Source organism: Xylocopa sonorina, chromosome 15 (assembly GCF_050948175.1).
Source record: "Xylocopa sonorina isolate GNS202 chromosome 15, iyXylSono1_principal, whole genome shotgun sequence".
Taxonomy (NCBI): Eukaryota; Metazoa; Arthropoda; class Insecta; order Hymenoptera; family Apidae; genus Xylocopa; species Xylocopa sonorina.
In genome coordinates, this window is record NC_135207.1 from 6,471,939 (window position 1) to 6,489,951 (window position 18,013).

General features: G+C 38.6%; 3 protein-coding genes across 4 annotated transcripts; 2 read left to right on the forward strand and 1 right to left on the reverse strand.

The window, feature by feature from the left end:
* The first annotated feature begins 1,425 nt into the window (after positions 1-1,425).
* Positions 1,426-3,322, forward strand: LOC143430817 (neuralized-like protein 2). Its single transcript, XM_076907246.1, has 3 exons — positions 1,426-2,239; positions 2,317-2,640; positions 2,717-3,322. The coding sequence occupies exons 1-3, from the start codon at positions 1,903-1,905 to the stop codon at positions 2,836-2,838; spliced, it is 783 nt and encodes a 260-aa protein (XP_076763361.1). The 5' UTR covers positions 1,426-1,902; the 3' UTR covers positions 2,839-3,322.
* Positions 3,323-3,678: 356 nt separating this feature from the next.
* Positions 3,679-10,084, reverse strand: Nachra9 (nicotinic acetylcholine receptor alpha9 subunit). The gene is made up of 14 exons (XM_076907063.1): positions 9,977-10,084; positions 9,518-9,702; positions 9,362-9,406; positions 9,166-9,275; positions 8,803-9,016; positions 8,216-8,546; positions 7,432-7,785; positions 6,379-6,641; positions 6,112-6,156; positions 5,913-6,022; positions 5,314-5,536; positions 4,947-5,115; positions 4,710-4,862; positions 3,679-4,437 (listed from the first exon to the last, which is right to left on the reverse strand). The coding sequence occupies exons 1-14, from the start codon at positions 10,029-10,031 to the stop codon at positions 4,064-4,066; spliced, it is 2,631 nt and encodes an 876-aa protein (XP_076763178.1). The 5' UTR covers positions 10,032-10,084; the 3' UTR covers positions 3,679-4,063.
* Positions 10,085-11,034: 950 nt separating this feature from the next.
* On the forward strand, positions 11,035-16,601 carry LOC143430615 (glycerol kinase 5). Of its 2 annotated transcripts, none has more exons than XR_013102640.1 (12): positions 11,035-11,176; positions 12,884-12,977; positions 13,062-13,161; positions 13,237-13,396; positions 13,602-13,716; positions 14,285-14,478; positions 14,577-14,703; positions 14,787-14,891; positions 15,008-15,102; positions 15,225-15,315; positions 15,769-15,902; positions 16,314-16,444. XR_013102640.1 is itself a non-coding variant. In XM_076906968.1 (12 exons), exons 1-12 carry the CDS (start codon positions 11,081-11,083, stop codon positions 16,454-16,456), a joined length of 1,527 nt encoding a protein of 508 aa, XP_076763083.1. In that variant the 5' UTR covers positions 11,035-11,080; the 3' UTR covers positions 16,457-16,601. The 2 variants fall into 2 exon arrangements, 1 of the variants encoding a protein (XP_076763083.1); XM_076906968.1 differs by having other exon boundaries at positions 15,225-15,388; positions 16,314-16,601.
* The last annotated feature ends 1,412 nt before the right edge of the window (positions 16,602-18,013 follow it).

An 18,013-nucleotide genomic window follows, 5' to 3' on the forward strand; every position in this document is an offset into this window, starting at 1 on the left:
CGGTTCCGAGTATGTCAATTCCGATTCGAACCGATAGCCGTCTACTCGAGGTACGTCTTCCGAGGTTTATTTCGGTTGTCGATTGCTTGTTCGATGGGCGAACGAGGGCCCAAAACGTCCGACTACTATTTCGTATACCTAATGTAGAACAAAATATTTTCGAATGAACGAAAGACAATAACGGCATACAATATTGGAGAAAGTATTTGCGCAAAGCTGACTCTTGCTTTTAGTCGATGATACTATTTTTAGTAGACTAGTAAAACTTGTTCGTGTAAAATATTATTATCATTATTATTATTCTCGTCAATTGTAAGTAATATTATTCGAACATATTTAACACGAAATTGTTATAAAAATATTAAAAAATATTTTCCATTACGATACAGCACGTTGCAACAATGATGATAATTGTTTGCATGATCGCATACATATTTCTACAGCTTTACATGCTTCTTTACTAATTTTAATGAAATATTGTACTGGCGATACTATTATCGATTAAAATTAAGAGCCAACGAAGATGAAATACTTTTCCCTGCTTCTCTGATATTCTCTGATTTTTCGGCTAATTTAAAATATCTGATACACGAGGACAATAACTTTCATTTATAGAATCACCGTTTCGTTCATCGATACCAATCTCGATCACACATTTTATCATTTTATATTTCTCACGTAGAAACAGGATGAATTATTTGCAAACATGATTTGATCTTAATTTACGATGTATAGAATAAATTTAATGAGAAATGGTTCCAGAAACATATAATTAAGAATCATTATTACTTTGGAGGACTCATTTTAGGGATAACTTGTACATCTCTATCGTTGTATCTAAGTTGCTCGTGAAATAAATATTTCAAATAAATATTCCCTGCAGTTTTTATTTATTCCACTACTCGAATGAATATGAATAAAAATCTATTTATATCGGTTCCATCTCATAAGATAAATTGAGATGTTAAACTACAAAATAAATATACAAAATATTTAGCAACAGCATTAGTAGTAGCCCCTTAGAGCTGGCAAACCTCTCTACGCGAATGCAAGGCAGGTCTAGACACATGATCAAGCAACTGAGATAAAGTGGAGAACTGTGATATTTGACAAAACAATTCAATTGTTCTGTTGAAGTATCGAAATCCTATTGAAACTGATAGTAATTACTTCACAATTAAATTAAGAAATGTAGCGAATTACAGGAAACGATTGAAAAAGCTCAGAATAATACGAATCGAGATTCTGAAATGCAATACACGAAGAGAATTTCGCATCGTATGAAAATCCAATGAAACAATTTTGCTACAGTAGAGATAGAACTTTTCTCTAGCAGTTTCGTTATTAAATAGTTTATTTTCGTATGATACCTCTAAAAAATTAATCTGCCGTTCAATAATATCAGGGAATTCAGGGCTAGCAACACACTACTGTCCCACACATCCAATCAGCTGTTTCTGTTTCATTTCACCTAGTTATCGTATCCGTCAGATCAGTGTCTAACTCGTGTCCGTTCTAGTCTTCATCCAGGAATTAAGATCTCCACGGGATTCTGTTATGACAACGATTTTAGAACGGTACACGCGGCACTGGTGTTGAAACGTACTAAAAGCTTATGTCCATCAACGAATCGTTAAGATGAACGTCTAACCTTACATTTTCGCCGTTCAGGCCGCTCAAGCAACCATGTAATATCATCGAAAGCGTTCCAATGTATCATTCAACTCCGTCGTACGGCGCGGACAGTGCATCCACGTTCTATTCAGCGAAATACTGGAGTGCATTCAATTATTCTTCTCCCGTTTTCCTCCATGAAGTTTCTCGCGAGATCGAGTCGCTACAGTACGTTCAAAAGCTTGTAGTACCGGTGCTCAAGTGTTCCACTAACCGTAGCACAGTACGATGACCGAGAAATCCAAGAAAATAGTGACCAGATTCCACGCGACCCACGGGGAGAATATAATATTGCTAGAAGACAACACTATCGCATATCGTACAGCAAGTTTTGCCGACTCTCTGGCCTTCAGTGAAAAACCACTGCAACCGGGTGAAATATTCCTGGTGGAGATCGAGAAGACTGAGAGGGGATGGAGCGGAAACATGAGGCTGGGGCTCACTCTCATAGACCCAGCCTCTGTGAACAATAGCCTGCCACAGTTTGCTATGCCTAATCTCGCTGAGCTAGGAAATACATGGATATTTGCTATCACCAAGAGTCACACTATATGGGATAGTTTCGGTAAGGATTCTTAACTTTAATCCCTATTACACTGAGCTTTTATAATTGAACTCTGTATTAATATATGTGTTCTTGAGGTGAAGAAATACCATCTAGAGAGAAGAAACTGATCACAGACGGTGTTAATGTGCAAACTTCGCGAGGAGTTATACCATTTAATGCACTCAGACCAAACACACTAGATTCTTCGCAGTATATTCTACCTACAGATGCTGGTAGTCGAATTGGAATTATGTACGTGCCACAGGCTGGCTCAGACAAGGCAGAGATGCACTTTATAATCAATGGGGAGGACCAAGGTGTATGTGGAAAGGACATACCCTACAAGGCAGGGCCTTTGCGAGCTGTGGTTGATGTATACGGTACCACAAAACAAGTCAGAATAGTTCAGCTTTACGGTGGTATGTTTCTTTTACTATCCGAGTGTAACGTATTTATGAAAATTTACTTTTCTTTCTTAACAATTATATGTTTCAGTAGTATCTACTTTACAAAGTGCCTGCCGCGATGCTATACTACAATATACCAAAAGGAATGCAGTCGATTCGCTACCACTTCCACGGGTTCTAAAAGATTATCTGTTGTATCAAACGCAGTGAATTTCACGCACCATTCCATCGTGTCCCCCGATCTCACATCTCCAGTCTTCTCTGGACAGTAGTTTCGATATTCGCATAATTCTTTCGATAGCCCAATTTTTCTACGATTCGCGATGCATTTATTGCACTGAACTGTGCTTTCATCTATTTGTTACTTTATTCTTTAGAAAATAAGAAAGGAACTATGGAATCTGCAATTATTCTGAGCCCTCCGGAGATAGCATTTCATTTTCAATTGTTGTAATTTATCCTGACACGCAACATGTGTAATTTACGTGAATGCTAAACTCGAACATAATGTAAATAATGTAAGAAGTTGTTGACAGAGCACACTGAACGAGTTCTGGCAAGCGTTCGCGTTCCCTCATTCTTGTATTTAGCACTAATTAGCGACTACACTTTATGGGCGCGCCTAGAAGAGTGTAATGCACTCTTACGTCATGCAACGTACAATCCAACACATTTGCATACAATGTATGATCTCCATAAGAAGTTCGTATAAACATAGAACACGCACGTTTGACGAACACACAGTCGAACACACGTGCTCGTTACATTGCATGTTACGTTGCATTTGGTATTCACAGACGCGTCCACGCAATGTTTACGATTTTACCATTCATTAGAATTATCCACGCGTTTCATGCAGCATATAAATACACGTAAGGTCTAATCTAAAGCAAGTTACACGCAGAATTATCGATGTATATCTGTTCTTTTTCTATTTGTTACGTTCCTCCATGTTGCGCAATGAGGAGACTGTAAAAATGCGTATACACCTGACGAACAACGTGCACACGAACCGTCACATTTTAACATACCACTTATTCGTTGATGTTCGATTCTCGAAGGTAGATGACACACAGAAGCGAAATATTTAAGTAGGTTATCGACACTGCGGGAACCACGTGTTCGCGTTTGTTATGATCACATTCGTTTACGTTCGTTTGTACTCGTGCGCGGTCGTTCGTCACGTGCAGACGGCGATTTAAAATTGAAATTGCTCGCACTGTTAATACACGCAAAAATTGACGCAGTCAATTGAATTCATGTTTTTCAAAAATAAATGTATTTATAAAAAAAGAAAGAGAATAGAGAGAATTGTAGCTCCCTTTAAGACACACTCAACATCCCTTGATACTTGGTCACTGTATTTGTTTTAAGCTAAGATATTTTACATTTTCCTGTCCACGTATACATTATGATTAAAGGAACTGTTTATAAATTAAGGTTTTACTGTAAGGTAACTTTCGGATCTACTTGTTGGTAGATAAACGATCAACATTATAATATACACGAACAAAACGATCAAGAAAGCGAGCCATCCGATTAGAATGGAAACGTACGTCCAAGTGGACACTCCGTTATCGAGGGACACTAGATTTGTGTTGTCATCCGCATTTAATTCGATTCTGGCCGACACTTTCGGATCTAAAATGCTCACTAGAAATATCTGGCCTACTCTGCTTTTCAAAATCAGAACCGTGCTCGAGGATATCCACGTGGGTGCGTCCCTGTTTAACTCTTGCAAGTATCGCAATATGCTAGTTAGCATAAGCGAGAACGTGGCTAGCACAAGAGAGTTCTCATACAACAAAACTAAAAAGAACAAAACAATAATGTACCTTTACGTGTAAGAATATTTAACCCTTTGAGTGCTATGAATCGATGCACGATGACTATAAAACTATAGATATAAATCGAATCTAAAATATTACAATACTTAACCAAACGCGCGCTTCTCAGCGCTCAAAGTGTTAACTTAAAATTTCGAATCACTTTTGTCACTCAAAGATTCTTTCCTCCTCGGTTATTCTGTTTAACCCTTTTCCTTGTAAGTCAAGAACAATCGTTAAAACCTGAACGCTTACGTAATTTCGGGGGACGAACATCGTTGTCGGGAACTTTCCAATGCATGTCTTGCAGAGCAATGAGATGCAAAACGAAGTTAAGATTGGCTAGTATCATACGCTCCATGGATTTTGGTTCTAGCCATAATACGAGCAGTGTCATTGTTATTAACACTAAATGTAAATATAAAACCGTTATTACTTTTAATTACGTGTTCGTTCATTGTAAAACGTTCATGCGTTTTATTTTTTACGAACCTATCGCTATGGTCACGCACGATATACTGTACATGCCGGGGCGTCTTTTCAGAAGAAAATAATGGGACAACAATTTGCTGGTAAAGTTCAAGCCGAATTTGGATTCGACTAAGCGTTCGCTGTGAGACATTTCCACTACTTCCCATTCTATATTCACATCCTTCCCAACCTAAAAATTGTTAAATACAAAATCTGTTCAAGTTCGAGTTAATTAATTCACTGTTTGTCATAAGCTGGTGTTAGAATAGCATCTCGAGAATAGATTATCTATCTATACGGTATGAAATTTGATGATCTGCATTCGCGAGGTGTTAGGGCAACAACGATATCGTGAGAATTGGAAGGCATTAGAATATTATATACACACGTCGCCGTGTAGATCGACAGATCCCAAACGCAAATCGATCTCGTCGTTAGTATAAGACCAGGAGGCGATGTGCAGGCTGCAATTCATCACATTGTAAGGCCACCAGGTGTGATCGGAATCGCAGTAGGTGGTGTACAGCATCGATGGCACGCAGAATATGACACCCGTATATTTCAACCAGCAGGGTATCATTGGTATCCCGACATCAACATCCATATTTGTTCTAAGTGGTAACATTATTAGTGACGTTTGAAAGCAGAAGGAAGAATCGCGCGAAGAGATTTAGAGCTTCCATTAATAGATCACTATTGAAGGAATTATAGCAATGAAACCCTACGGAGGGACGATCAAGCCAAGAATGAACCTGGTGTATATCGATTGATCAATACATTCGAACACGTTTGCAACTTTTGATAAGCGAAACATAGGTAATGGTAAATTGAAGGCTTTAGAAGAAACATGGTGGCTATGACAAGCGAGAAAGTTTCAAGATGGTGTTAGTCACAGGGTGATTTAATTATTTGTGACGCTAGCTGCTCTATGGGTTGTTAATAGATGTCGATTTCCATCAAGCTCTTATTATTAATTAATCAACTTACGCGCTATGCAATGTAACATCCGGAACCCAGATCTCGTAGCTCATTGCGTGAAGAAGATCGACACCGCCGTGATCGGACGGTTTCCACGTGAGATGAGGATCCGTCCACATCTATAATTCATTCGAAACACGAAAAAGTTCAATGCTACCTAAATCCCTCGATATAAGTCAGACAAGCATCGACAAGAGATTCGTCTCACCATTTTCATCCAAACGTGCATCTCGGCAGTGTTCATGAACTCATCCTGACGAATTAATGAAACAAGAAGAAATCAAATGCGTACAAAATAAAAGCTCCGTTAAAAAACTGTCGTATCAGTGCCTGTTAACATTCTAATCGTAGACTATAAACATTGAACAATTTTTGAATAACAAAGGGGAGAGACTTAAACAAATTCTCGGTAACGAATATTTCCGAAAGATTAAGATACAAAATTCTGTCGATTCGTTCTAGAATAGCTACTCACGACTTCGATGTGTCGTACGTCCAACGACCACTGTACGGTGGTCGCGTTTCTATGATCTTCAATGGGCCTGACTTGCGTATCGTATGAGCAGAACAGATAATTCTTCAGGATCATTGTCTGGGAGTTTATGGTTATATCTTTGCAACCAAACATGCAGGATCCATGTTTGTTTAACAGAATGTTAGCTAACACGACCAAAAAGCGAAAGAAATTCTTCATGTTCGACTGCGAGAGCACGAGACCAAACGACAGATCCGCAGCGACTGCTGACGGACAGATTCAGAAGAATAATCGCACGCCCAGTGAAACGTTAAACCAGGGCCTGTGAAAACCGCCCCCTTCTGTTCGTCATCGTTCACATCCTTTATCGGTTTCGAAATTTTTTATCGCGCACCATCGCGCGAAGACGAGAAAATGAATCGCCTCCACGCGTACACGCGCGCATACTCAAAAACACTTTAAGGGGATATAGAAAATCATTTCGAATCGAGCGGTGCGATTAGGCTTATCTGCGAAGAGGGTACACATTCGTCTACAAGACAAACGATCAGACGAACTTTTGAAGGAGGAGAAGAAATCTTATCTCGATCTATGGTTTCCGCAATTTCGAGTGTGGTAGAATTTAAGTAAATTCAAATAGGAAAAGACTCTAATCTGAAGAAGGTCTCTTATGATCGTACTTATTATTTGTAATATCATATTGCAAACATTTATTTTTACATACGTGTCGCTACTGAGATATTGATCAATAAAACCAGCCTGCTAAGTGTAGATAAGTTATATAGAGAAGAGATATCATCCCGAATCTATGAAGTAAGAACATAGAAATGGATAACAAAGGATTTATTCGGAATTCTAAAATAAGACTTGCATGGTACAGAAACCTATTCATCTAGAAAGCTATTCACCTGTTATTCGAAATGCTTGGAAGAGATCTATCGAAAGGACCAATCGAAACTGTCGGCCGTCGCAGTAAAAACAGCCTGGCTATAAATGATCGTTTATTGAAAATGAGAGTCTAGGTACAGCTGAGCTCCGATGAGACGTTCCCTCATGACGATAGCACGAGGGTGAACAAAATTATGACATAGGTGAGGATCACGATGAAGAACGAGAGCCACTCGATTATGGCCGCGAACTGTCTCCACGGCGAGTCCTTAGCGCTGGCCACGGCCTTTGGCGACTCCGAATTGTCGTCAGTTTCGTTTCCTAATATTCCCCCAGCGGAGGATTTCGAGCCGTCGTCGGCGAGGATGAGGAAACGTCCGGCTCTGTTGCTCAAGACGCACGATGTGGTCGTCGAGATCCAATAGGGCACTTCGATGCTCGTCTGTTGCAGTTTGCGGAGCAGAGCGGTTAAGACTAGAGCGAACACGGCCAAGGCTAGTGAGTCTCGATAGTAGAGTACTGGAAAAGCAATCGTTTTGGTGATAGACGATACGTTTTAATCGTTTTGATCGCTGGTTAATTGTTAGTCGAGTTGATTAAGAGCTGGAGACTGGGGCGTTGACTTGGTTGCTGGAGTCTGTTATTAACTTTTATGGCGATCGAGTAGAGTGGTCTGACAGTGAGTTATGTGATGTTAAGTTTACGTGAAACTGTGTTTCTATCAGCTTATGTCTGCACGAAGATTGCATTTTCATAGCACTACGATTTTATATCGTTATATACGACGTAGCGGTTAGCTGATGTTTGCATAATAAAACGTTATCATCTCATATAATTATGTTCGTCTATAGTACTTCTCGTAGTAGGTTTATGCGTGTGCGCGTGAACTTCTGGTTCAACGAAATTCTATTTATACGGTATTGAATTTGCATAGTATCGACATACTTACGTATATTAGGCGGATTCGTGCCGTTGTGAGGCAGTTGCCAATGCAAATCGAAAATGCAGAGCTCGTGACAAATCAAGTTCACGCTGGCGATTGCTATTCTTTCCGTCGATCTCGAGTCTAACCAAAGTACTGTTAACGTTAGCAACATCATCGCAATGGCTGGCGTGATGTAAGTCGTGTGCATTATACCATAATGCCGGTTAATGGCGAACTCGTAAACGATCATTGGATACGTATCGTTTACACAGCAATTGTACTTTTGCACTTCTCTGTACACGTTTACCACTTTTACATCCCATTGACTGCTATTGGTGAATCCCTCCATTTGAATCTACAGACCCATATCGTTTCATCATTAATACCTAAACATGCTAAATATATACCGACTAGTATACACTCGTTAAGCATTTAAAACTTATGCAACACCAGTAAACTACTAAACCGCCACACGATTAGCGTACTCGAGGAAGACCAGTTTTGTAATAATGGTTCATCGGATATTATCGATGCAGGTGCATAAATTCCTTGAAATAACATCCTTTCTTAAATTATCGAGCATCGGAGTATTTTAATTTAATGAGGATTACCCCATTTTTATCTATGTGAAAATCCACTTCTTCCCCCGCGTGGGACCACGAGCCGAATTTAATTCGACACCGATGTTTATCGTAAGGCCAGAAAGAAAAGTCCGTCTCACATTTTACGATATGCCTCAATGATGGCACGCAGCTAACCCATCCTGAACTAAAGATCAAGCAAGTCGTCGGTGGTATGCCGATCTGATCGTATGCCATATCGCCGCTAATTAGAAAAGAAAGTGATATGTAGCAATTAACAACAGACACATCGTTTACCTGAACCAACAAAAAATTTGTCAATTTCTATTTCTATCTGATTCAGAAACAGAAGTTATTGTAATTAAACACGGCAGAAAGTATTCCCTTGCTTACGAATTGTAAACGGTAATGTCAGGCACCCAGATCTCATCGCTTTTCACGTGAATTAAACTGATCCCGTCGAAGTTACTAGGATTCCAAGTCAAATGAGCATCGTCCCAGATCTACAAAGAAAAATGCTCGAATTCTCCAACAAGAACAAATTCAATTAACGGCTAAACACGACTATGTACAAATGAGAATCGCTTACGAGCGTCATCCAACTGTGCAACGTCATTCTGCTGTCGTAATCGTCCTGAAGGATGATCCCAAAAAGTCAAAAATCGAAACGAAACAATTAGAATTGAAAATAATTCTAAAAATCGGTTGACGCTTATTACTAATATCTTCTTAATCAAACGCTTACGAATTCCAGTATTTTCGGATAAAGTTTCATGGTCACGTTGTTGACGGTTTTGTGATTAAGCGTGGGCCGGATAGTACGATCGTATTCGCAGAATAGATGCCTCTTCAGCCTCAGCATTGGCGGTGGATTGTCTAAGTTTTTGCAATTGAATAGAAAACCAGTGGTATCGAGGTCCGGGAAAGCGTCTGTATCGATAAGGTACACCGAAATTAATTGAAGTTGTTGCTGCTGAGAAGACTTCTTTAACAACATCGGAGGTGATGGGATAGAACAATAAAGAAAATGGATAAAATGGAAACTAATGGATTTAAATAACAGATAACGATTGAATATGATTATTAGAAAGTGAATACAAACCGAGACAATGAATTTTTGTAAATTTCAGAGAAGAGAAGAGAAGAGAATGGCGTTTCTCAAGTTAAGGGAAGGCGATGGTAATGACAGTTAATGACACTTTACCCGAGCCATCCTGCCAGAGGAGGAGGAAGAAACCGAGCGCCGTAAGTATTCTCATTTTGATCGAAATGAACCAACATCCACCAGTCGACTGAACGATGGCTTGTTCGTGGCCCGGCGATGCTCACGACGCCCCGTGAAATTCGAAGCTGCAGATAGGCGAGACGCCCCCAAGGATGGTTCAATGATTTTCAACTATTTTCAGAGGGAGCAATAATAACAGGGCGATTGGTCATGTATAAATAGTCCGACGATTGACGATTATGCCGACGAAATTTTCGGATGTTCCATTCAACTTCATTCCCAGAGGATTATCGGTTATGACGAAGCACGGTTCGCAAAACTGTCTCCTCTGATTTAGCCTTGTGAAGTGTTGAAGGTTCGCAAAAATCTCTAAATCCAACTCTCGTCAGTTCCAACTGACCCTAATCTTGTCCTAAAAAATCTCTCAGCCATCCTCGTACCTCCTCAACTCTCCAAACGCCCAAGAAAACACCCCATAAAGTCACTTAATTCGCAGAACGATAGGAATGAAACAGCTGGATGGAGAAAGTGAAACATTCCACGTCCTCCATTCAACGGAGAAAGTGTAGCATCCTACTTTTCAGGAAAAGAGCTGTTCACCGTTCAAACTTTAATCAACCTCAAATTATATCCACCAACAAAGTTGCCAAGAATCGCGTCCAAAGGCTATAAAGCGAAATGAGAGTCGTTTAACTAATTTAATTGCCCATCGGCCAAAGGTGCGAAAGTAATTCGAATGTTTTTTCGGCATGGCGGACTTCGTTTCCGCTTGGCGGTTCAATTGCAGCAAAGGTTCCTCGCTTGTCGAATGAGTTCATAGCTATGTATCCGACGATACGTGCGTGTAATCCCGATAAAGTGGCTAACAGAGCATGCGTAATATGTATTTACACCGTTCCACTTGGAACACGCCAGCACGCGTGATAAGTCAGTCTGCCGCGCGTTCTCCATGCAATCGTTCGTTCGATATCGTGGCCCCCGTACGTTCTTCCTCGTCTGTGAAAAAACACGCGTCTCTTAATCGGTGGGACCGACATACGTGGATTTGAATGAAAGATTGGCTCGAATCGTCGTTTGGATAGAATGAAATACGTAGGCGCCCTCGACGTGGGCACCACCACTGTGCGTTTCTATCTGATCGACGAGCAGACGAACACCGTTGCATTCTGCGCGGATAAGGTTTGGTATTGTTGTCATCAAATATTGGAGACTAGAAGATAGTTTCGTTTATTCCCTATTTTTTTGTTCTTTTATATATCGTATATCGTATATCGAATGAATACAGTAGCGATAGAGATGTGTATGGGAAGGAGTGAGAAGCATGAATGATATCTCTTGGCGATGTAAATATCTATTCATTGTATGATTGATACTAGTTAGTACACTCAAAAAAAGTTACTATTTACACAGGTAAATTTTGTTTAGATTAAATTTGACGCGAATATCGTCAATACGTATGGGTGTATGCGAGCCTCTGAGGAACGGTGATTTAAAAAATGCATGCTACAATATTGGATAGGAAGAATTTTATGCTGGATTGTAGTGGCAATTAAATGAAAGAGGTTCACCTTCGACGGAGATCACATGATTCTGCGTCAAATATTAATTGCGTATTTTGATAGCCTCATCTTTCAATTTAAGGTAGTGGCTGCGTTCTAGAATCGGCCTTGGGTTTATATGAATTTATTAATCCGCTCGAGGATAAAAAAAAATTGTTTATGGACTTCTGGATAAGCGTAGGAAAATTTTAATTCAAACCTTTAATTACTTTATATAGTATAGCTGTAAACGCATCGATAGCGATGGACTCCAAGAAAGTGTCTCATATCCAACGTCAGCAAAAGCTTTAATATTTCACTGATTCTACAACCTACATAGCGATGATACACTGCAAAATTACGTTCAATCGTATTCACAAGCATTCTAACACTATATAGGAAAACTGTGTCTCGACTTCGGGAGAAAGCTAATTTTCACGAAGCATAAAGTAATCTACCAATGATAAAATAGCGAGAAATAAATAGATAAGTCTTTAGTTTCAAACAAATAAGATACAATTCTAAGGAAATGAATTATCCTTATATACAAATCTCTCTTACTGTGTTGTTAGTTACTGTGTTGCAGCAATAAAATCGTGATCTCGTCTGTAAGACACTTCATTTTTCTATCTTTCGTTATAGTAACTAATTGTTATATAAGTAATACCGTTATATTCATTATAACAAAAAAGCTCAACATTTTTCTTATAAATTACCGAACATTGAATAAATGATGAATTCACTTAACAGATCGTTCAACCGATTTGAAGCTAAGAACTTAAAGTGATACAATAGCTCTAATATAATTATCATTAATATCGATATTGTTTTTATCCGTGTATTAACACATGTCTCGTTACACGATACGATAGATATAATTATTATCAGTCAAAGTAGGAATCGTACATATTAAACAAATGATCAAGAAATCGAAACGCGTTATTATTTAAATAACTTATAAATTGCAGTTAATAGTAATAGAAGTAAGGTCGACGGAGTCGTGTCATTTGCATAATTCCATGTACCAGTGAAAAAATCAGTTAATCTAAGATAGCTTATACCGCGTAAGAAATGCAATTAAACCTAATTATTTATTAATAGATTTGCTTTAACAAATAGAACAATGTCATTAATATTTCTACTGCCCTTTAGTTCTCGCATATTCATTTTATGAACGGAATCATAATTATACTTCCGTACATGTATTATCTGTATTTAGTTCGATAAGGAGACTCGCATGATAGCCATTTGTATATTTTAAAACGGTTATCTATCGCTGAGTAAAAAAATGTTAACTTTAAGCGGGATTATATTTAATCGAGACTTCCAATTTTGTTTTCAACATCAGATCCGACTCTTGTATCCAGAGCCAGGCTACGTAGAGATAGATCCGGACGAGCTATGGAGAACCATAGTGTACGTAATAAAAAGAACATTGGAAGGTAAGATGCAATAAACGAAGAACATCACCAGCGCCAAGACCACGAGATTTCGGGCAATTAAAATTCCCTGACTTATTATGGCAGAAAGCGGAATAAAGCCGGAATCGATAGCCTGCCTCGGGATTTCCACGCAACGAGGCACGTTCACCACGTGGAATTTAAAAGACGGCAAACACTATCACAAGTAGGAAGAACCAGCGTTTCTTCTTCGTTTTCACTGAATCACGCGGATGGCATTAACTTTTGTTACGTGTTTCAGTTTTATCACATGGAAAGATCTGCGAGCTGACAGCATGGTCAAGGAATGGAACTCGTCGGTCACGATGAAACTGATGCGAGTGGGATCACAAATTCTGTATACGATCACAAGGCGTAAACGGTTCCTGGCCTGCAGTGTTTTCAAATTTATGAACACGCAGGTTCGTACTGTTTTCTATCTTAATTTTACACGACGATAATCGTGATTCAGACGTAGAAGATTAAATGGAATTAATATACTTTAGGAAATAATCATTGTCAAACAATTTGTTGTTTAATTTTCTTTAATCTCAGTTGAGAAGCTACGAATTTGTTTAAATTACGATTTATTTCTTATTACTTGTATATTTGTACGATATAATTCAGATGACTCTGAGGTTATTGTGGGTCCTACAACATGTCCCAGGATTACAGGAGGCTGCGAACAGCGGGAATGCCGTTTTTGGTGGTGTTGATTCCTGGCTTTTGTATAAATTGACTGGTATTCACTTTCATATTACGTTTTAACAATACTCTTATTTTAAGTTAACAAACACCAGCCGATTTGACCTCTTTATCTACGGTGCGGTTATATGTACAGGTGCTCATAAATGAAAAAGATAATTCTACGTATCAAAATAAGATGAATATGAATTATTTGGTAAAGCTTTACTCTTTGATTACTAATTTCAACTAGACGAACATATGCGCCTGGATTCCTACTAGCTTTTCTACACGCGTGAATATAGGACAGCTTAATAGGGCTTCAGGCGCATTAATCCTTTCTACTCGAAAATCCCTAATCGATATAGTTCATAAGCTTTCCTATTGTCTTATATTGCCTTCCGATCTCCGCAAGTAACTAAATTCAATATTTAACCATCCATATTTCTAATAAAATATTTACGTTATCATTAAGTTGTCTATATTATCGACACTGTAATTCTCCTGACTTCATTTGTATGAAACGTGTTGCATACATTTGGGAATACTTCCTCGATCGATTGTAGAAGATTGTTTAACATGTTTAGGATAATCCACGAAACTGTACATGTATCTTTTTTTTATAGGAAAGCACGTGACAGATGTTTCGAATGCATCGGCAACCGGACTTTTCGATCCGTTTATTATGTGCTGGTCGGGGGTATGGATACACTTGCTGAAACTTCCGTCCAGCATCTTTCCGGAAGTGGTGGATACCAGCAGAGATTTTGGGGTCACATCGAAAGAGGCACTTGGAATGGAAATCCCGATACTTTGTTCAGTAAATTATACCGTCCTATTTTAGTTTTCAATATAGTTATTAAAAAATTCGGATATAAAAATAAAATACGTTACGATTAACAGCATTACTTTAAATAGATGGCTGACCAGTCAGCTTCGCTGTTCGGTTCGAGATCAACGCAGCCAGGCGATTTTAAGATTACCATGGGAACTGGGACTTTTGTAAACGTGAACACAGGAACCAAACCTCACGCGTCCGTTACGGGTAATTATTATTGACTATTCAACTAATTCAAACTAAAAATATTTTTTAGCTAGCTAACTTTTAACAATAACTTTGTTCGACAGGCTTGTATCCCCTTGTCGGATGGCGTATAAACGATGAATTAGTATACATGGTGGAAGGTGCTTCAAACGACACTGGTACTCTCATCGAATGGGCCAAACAAATAGGTAATTATCTAATGTTATTTCGATGCAAGCGTAAATAAATTTCACGTGTTCGTAGCACGATTTACGTTTAGCTGTTCAACGAGTCGCTAAAATTTTAAGAATGTAGCTTGTTTCAGGTTTGATTGACCAACCAGAGGAAACAGAAAGTATCGCGAACTCGGTGAACGACACCGATGGCGTGTATTTTGTCCCTGCGTTCAGTGGACTGCAAGTATGTTTGCGCTTTCAATGGCAATATCTAAAAGTTATAGCTTCCCTTCGAAAAGGAATAATTTTCGTTATTATGTTTGCTTTTTTTCTGTACACCCTTTGCATAATACAATTTCTTTACAGGCTCCTATAAACGATTATTCAGCAGCCACTGGTTTTATAGGCATGAAGCCTACCACTGGGAAGAGTCACATTGTTCGATCGCTGTTAGAAAGTATCGTTTATAGGATATTACTGCTTTACGAATCGCTGTGCACAGAAACTTGCTTTAGCTATCATAAAATACGGTTAGCATAGATATCATTGCGGAAATTAAGGGTCACCATCCATTAACAGAGGGTTAACGTATCAAGAATCTACTTGGACTATCTTTTCCGTCTATTGCACAAAACAATTCAGAGAAATTTGAAACGTGCAATACGACCATATATGTACCACCAGCTACTAACAGTACTGAACTCCTTCAAACTTTCTAAATGTCTAAATCGAATCCTTCATTTCTTTCTCTCCTACTCACAGACTGCTACAAATCTAATTTCATAATTTTTTGCTTGTCTAACTTTACGACTTTTATTTCCTTCTATTTATAATCCTAATTCTAATTTCTCGACTCTCTCGAATGTCTAAGTTTGAACTTGAAACAATGAACGGCTATTAAATGTCGCAGGGTTGATGGAGGAGTGTCCAAAAATGATTTCGTGCTGCAGTTACTGGCTGATCTGACTGGTCTCGAGGTAGAGAGGGCGGCGAGCATAGAAATGTCCATTTTAGGGGTTGCATACATGGCTGGTATACAATGCGGTAAGATGCTGAATGAACCAGCCGTAGTCGTTACATAATACGAATCCATACAACCTAGTTTCCATTCCACTTTCCCCGCGTAATAACGGAGAAAGTTCTAAGCGTTGCGCTTATTTAACTGCACTTTCTCGTAGTATAACTTGACCGCTACAATCTAGGATGTACAGAGATTTATAACGATAGATGTACCTTTATACTCTGTCATCGACCATTCTTATACTACGCACTTATTACTAATACGTTCAATGAGCATGTCGAGGACGGTTCTGAAAGACGAGTGGTTCTCTAGAATTTTTACATTCTATCCCTGTTCACATACGAATCGCACAACAATTATGCGAGGCCACTTGTGCTCTATTATACAATTTCGTTCGCATACTGTGAATTTAGATATTTCAATTCACTACGCAGGTATCTGGAAGAACAGAGAGGATGTTTATCAGTATCAAAAAGTACAGACAACGTTCAAGCCCAGCCAGGAGAACCGAGACCGATATCAACCAATAATAGTTCAATGGAGACGAGCTCTTAGAAGACTTAGTCAATGGTATTGACTGAACTATCGAAAGCTGCCACTATGCAAGACTAACCTAATACGAACTGATTCCACAAAGTGAGGCAACTAAAGAAATGTGAAACAATTAGATAATTAAAACTTATTGAAAATGTATATACTATGTACGTTTCGTATCACTGTAAATGAAGGTGTTTTTTAAACATACCTAACAATTTTACCAACAATTCCTGACTTTTTCTTAACTAAGCGGCTAAGACCCCTTCCTAGGCAAATATTCGAATGGGTCATGGGCGTTGGTGGTCTCCTCGAGGCTAGTACAAACGGGCTAAGAAGGTATTCTTGTACGAACCTTCGGGTTGCAAAGTAATGAACACGCCTAAAAGATAATTACCACACAATATCAAGGACTGAAACAGGACTACAGAGATACAAGGATCTGAGAGCGTCCGTGAGCGGTTTAATGAAGTCAAGGCGGAGAAGTGGAGTGTGCACGTTGATATTGACGCATTTTACGATTCCAATATGGCGGACACCGTTGACATTAACCGTTCGTGATTTGTTAGCACATAAAAAAAGTACACGCAGAAACTAAAGAGAATAATTAATATATCTCGCATCGGCATTGAATCGATTTCTCGTAAAATCAACGATTATTATCCGCGTTACGAATGCTATTCACGTGTTTCTAAAGAGTCAATTAACTTTAACTCAACGAGTTTCTGAGTCTAACAGGGAAACAATGCAAAAACTATTAACAAACAGTTAAGTAACGATTTGTTCTTCCATTTATCGACTTGACTCTTTCAACAGAGTTCCGTGACTCGATTTTCTAACGTTGTTAAGTAATACCGTTAGAGATTACGTGTTAAATTCTCTAGATTACATTTTCCTCACGCGAGTGTGTACGTGCTAAGGAGAATACATCGGTATTAATATAAATACTTCAGAAAAACTCTTACAAAGCGATTATTTAAGACCTAACTACATCAATAAAAGTATGCGTGGTCTGCATATGATAAAAATAACTACATCCAAAGACGATGACTAAAACATAATTCTCTTATCCTTGATCTTCGTTCCTTTCTGGTTTCTGCAAATTCATTTCACAACATTTCTACACACTTCATAATACTATATCAACGTAATCTAGTATTTATAACATGATTCTACAAACAGTCACACAAAATATTGATACACACTATTGATCAAATTCTATACTTCATTTCATTTGAATCGATTATTTTTGGGAACGTGGTAAATACCATTAGTATCTACTTGCCAACATAAATACAGTAAATAACGTGTCAACATTTCGTTGATAAATTTTTTACAGAGCTTCCTTAAATACCATATCCGCTAGAGATCGAATTATCATCTGTATCTCTGGATCTAATTAAGTGACTTTTCATTTGAAAAACACTAACGAATCCGTGGATAAAAGATCTTAATCAAACGCGAGGAATCTCTCGAGTTACATTGGGAATACGAAACGGCATGGAAGATACAATCTGACACTATTTACCTGGCCAGTTTTTGTATGCAAACTAGCTCGACCTCAACCCCTCTGACACAATGTATAATTTTCGTACTATAC

What these genes read in the sequence shown, in the direction of transcription:
- LOC143430817 (XM_076907246.1), top strand. Translation starts at nt 1,903, where the DNA reads ATGACCGAGAAATCCAAGAAAATAGTGACCAGATTCCACGCGACCCAC. An exon ending in CACTATATGGGATAGTTTCG is followed by an intron (nt 2,240 to 2,316) that starts GTAAGGATTCTT and finishes TGTGTTCTTGAG; the next exon opens with GTGAAGAAATACCATCTAGA. An exon ending in AATAGTTCAGCTTTACGGTG is followed by an intron (nt 2,641 to 2,716) that starts GTATGTTTCTTT and finishes TATATGTTTCAG; the next exon opens with TAGTATCTACTTTACAAAGT.
- Nachra9 (XM_076907063.1), bottom strand. Translation starts at nt 10,031, where the DNA reads ATGAGAATACTTACGGCGCTCGGTTTCTTCCTCCTCCTCTGGCAGGAT. An exon ending in CACCCTCGTGCTATCGTCAT is followed by an intron (nt 6,642 to 7,431) that starts GAGGGAACGTCT and finishes GTCCGTCAGCAG; the next exon opens with TCGCTGCGGATCTGTCGTTT. An exon ending in TGCACGTTTGGATGAAAATG is followed by an intron (nt 6,023 to 6,111) that starts GTGAGACGAATC and finishes AATGAATTATAG; the next exon opens with ATGTGGACGGATCCTCATCT.
- LOC143430615 (XM_076906968.1), top strand. Translation starts at nt 11,081, where the DNA reads ATGAAATACGTAGGCGCCCTCGACGTGGGCACCACCACTGTGCGTTTC. An exon ending in AAATCCCGATACTTTGTTCA is followed by an intron (nt 14,479 to 14,576) that starts GTAAATTATACC and finishes TACTTTAAATAG; the next exon opens with ATGGCTGACCAGTCAGCTTC. An exon ending in CTGCGTTCAGTGGACTGCAA is followed by an intron (nt 15,103 to 15,224) that starts GTATGTTTGCGC and finishes ATTTCTTTACAG; the next exon opens with GCTCCTATAAACGATTATTC.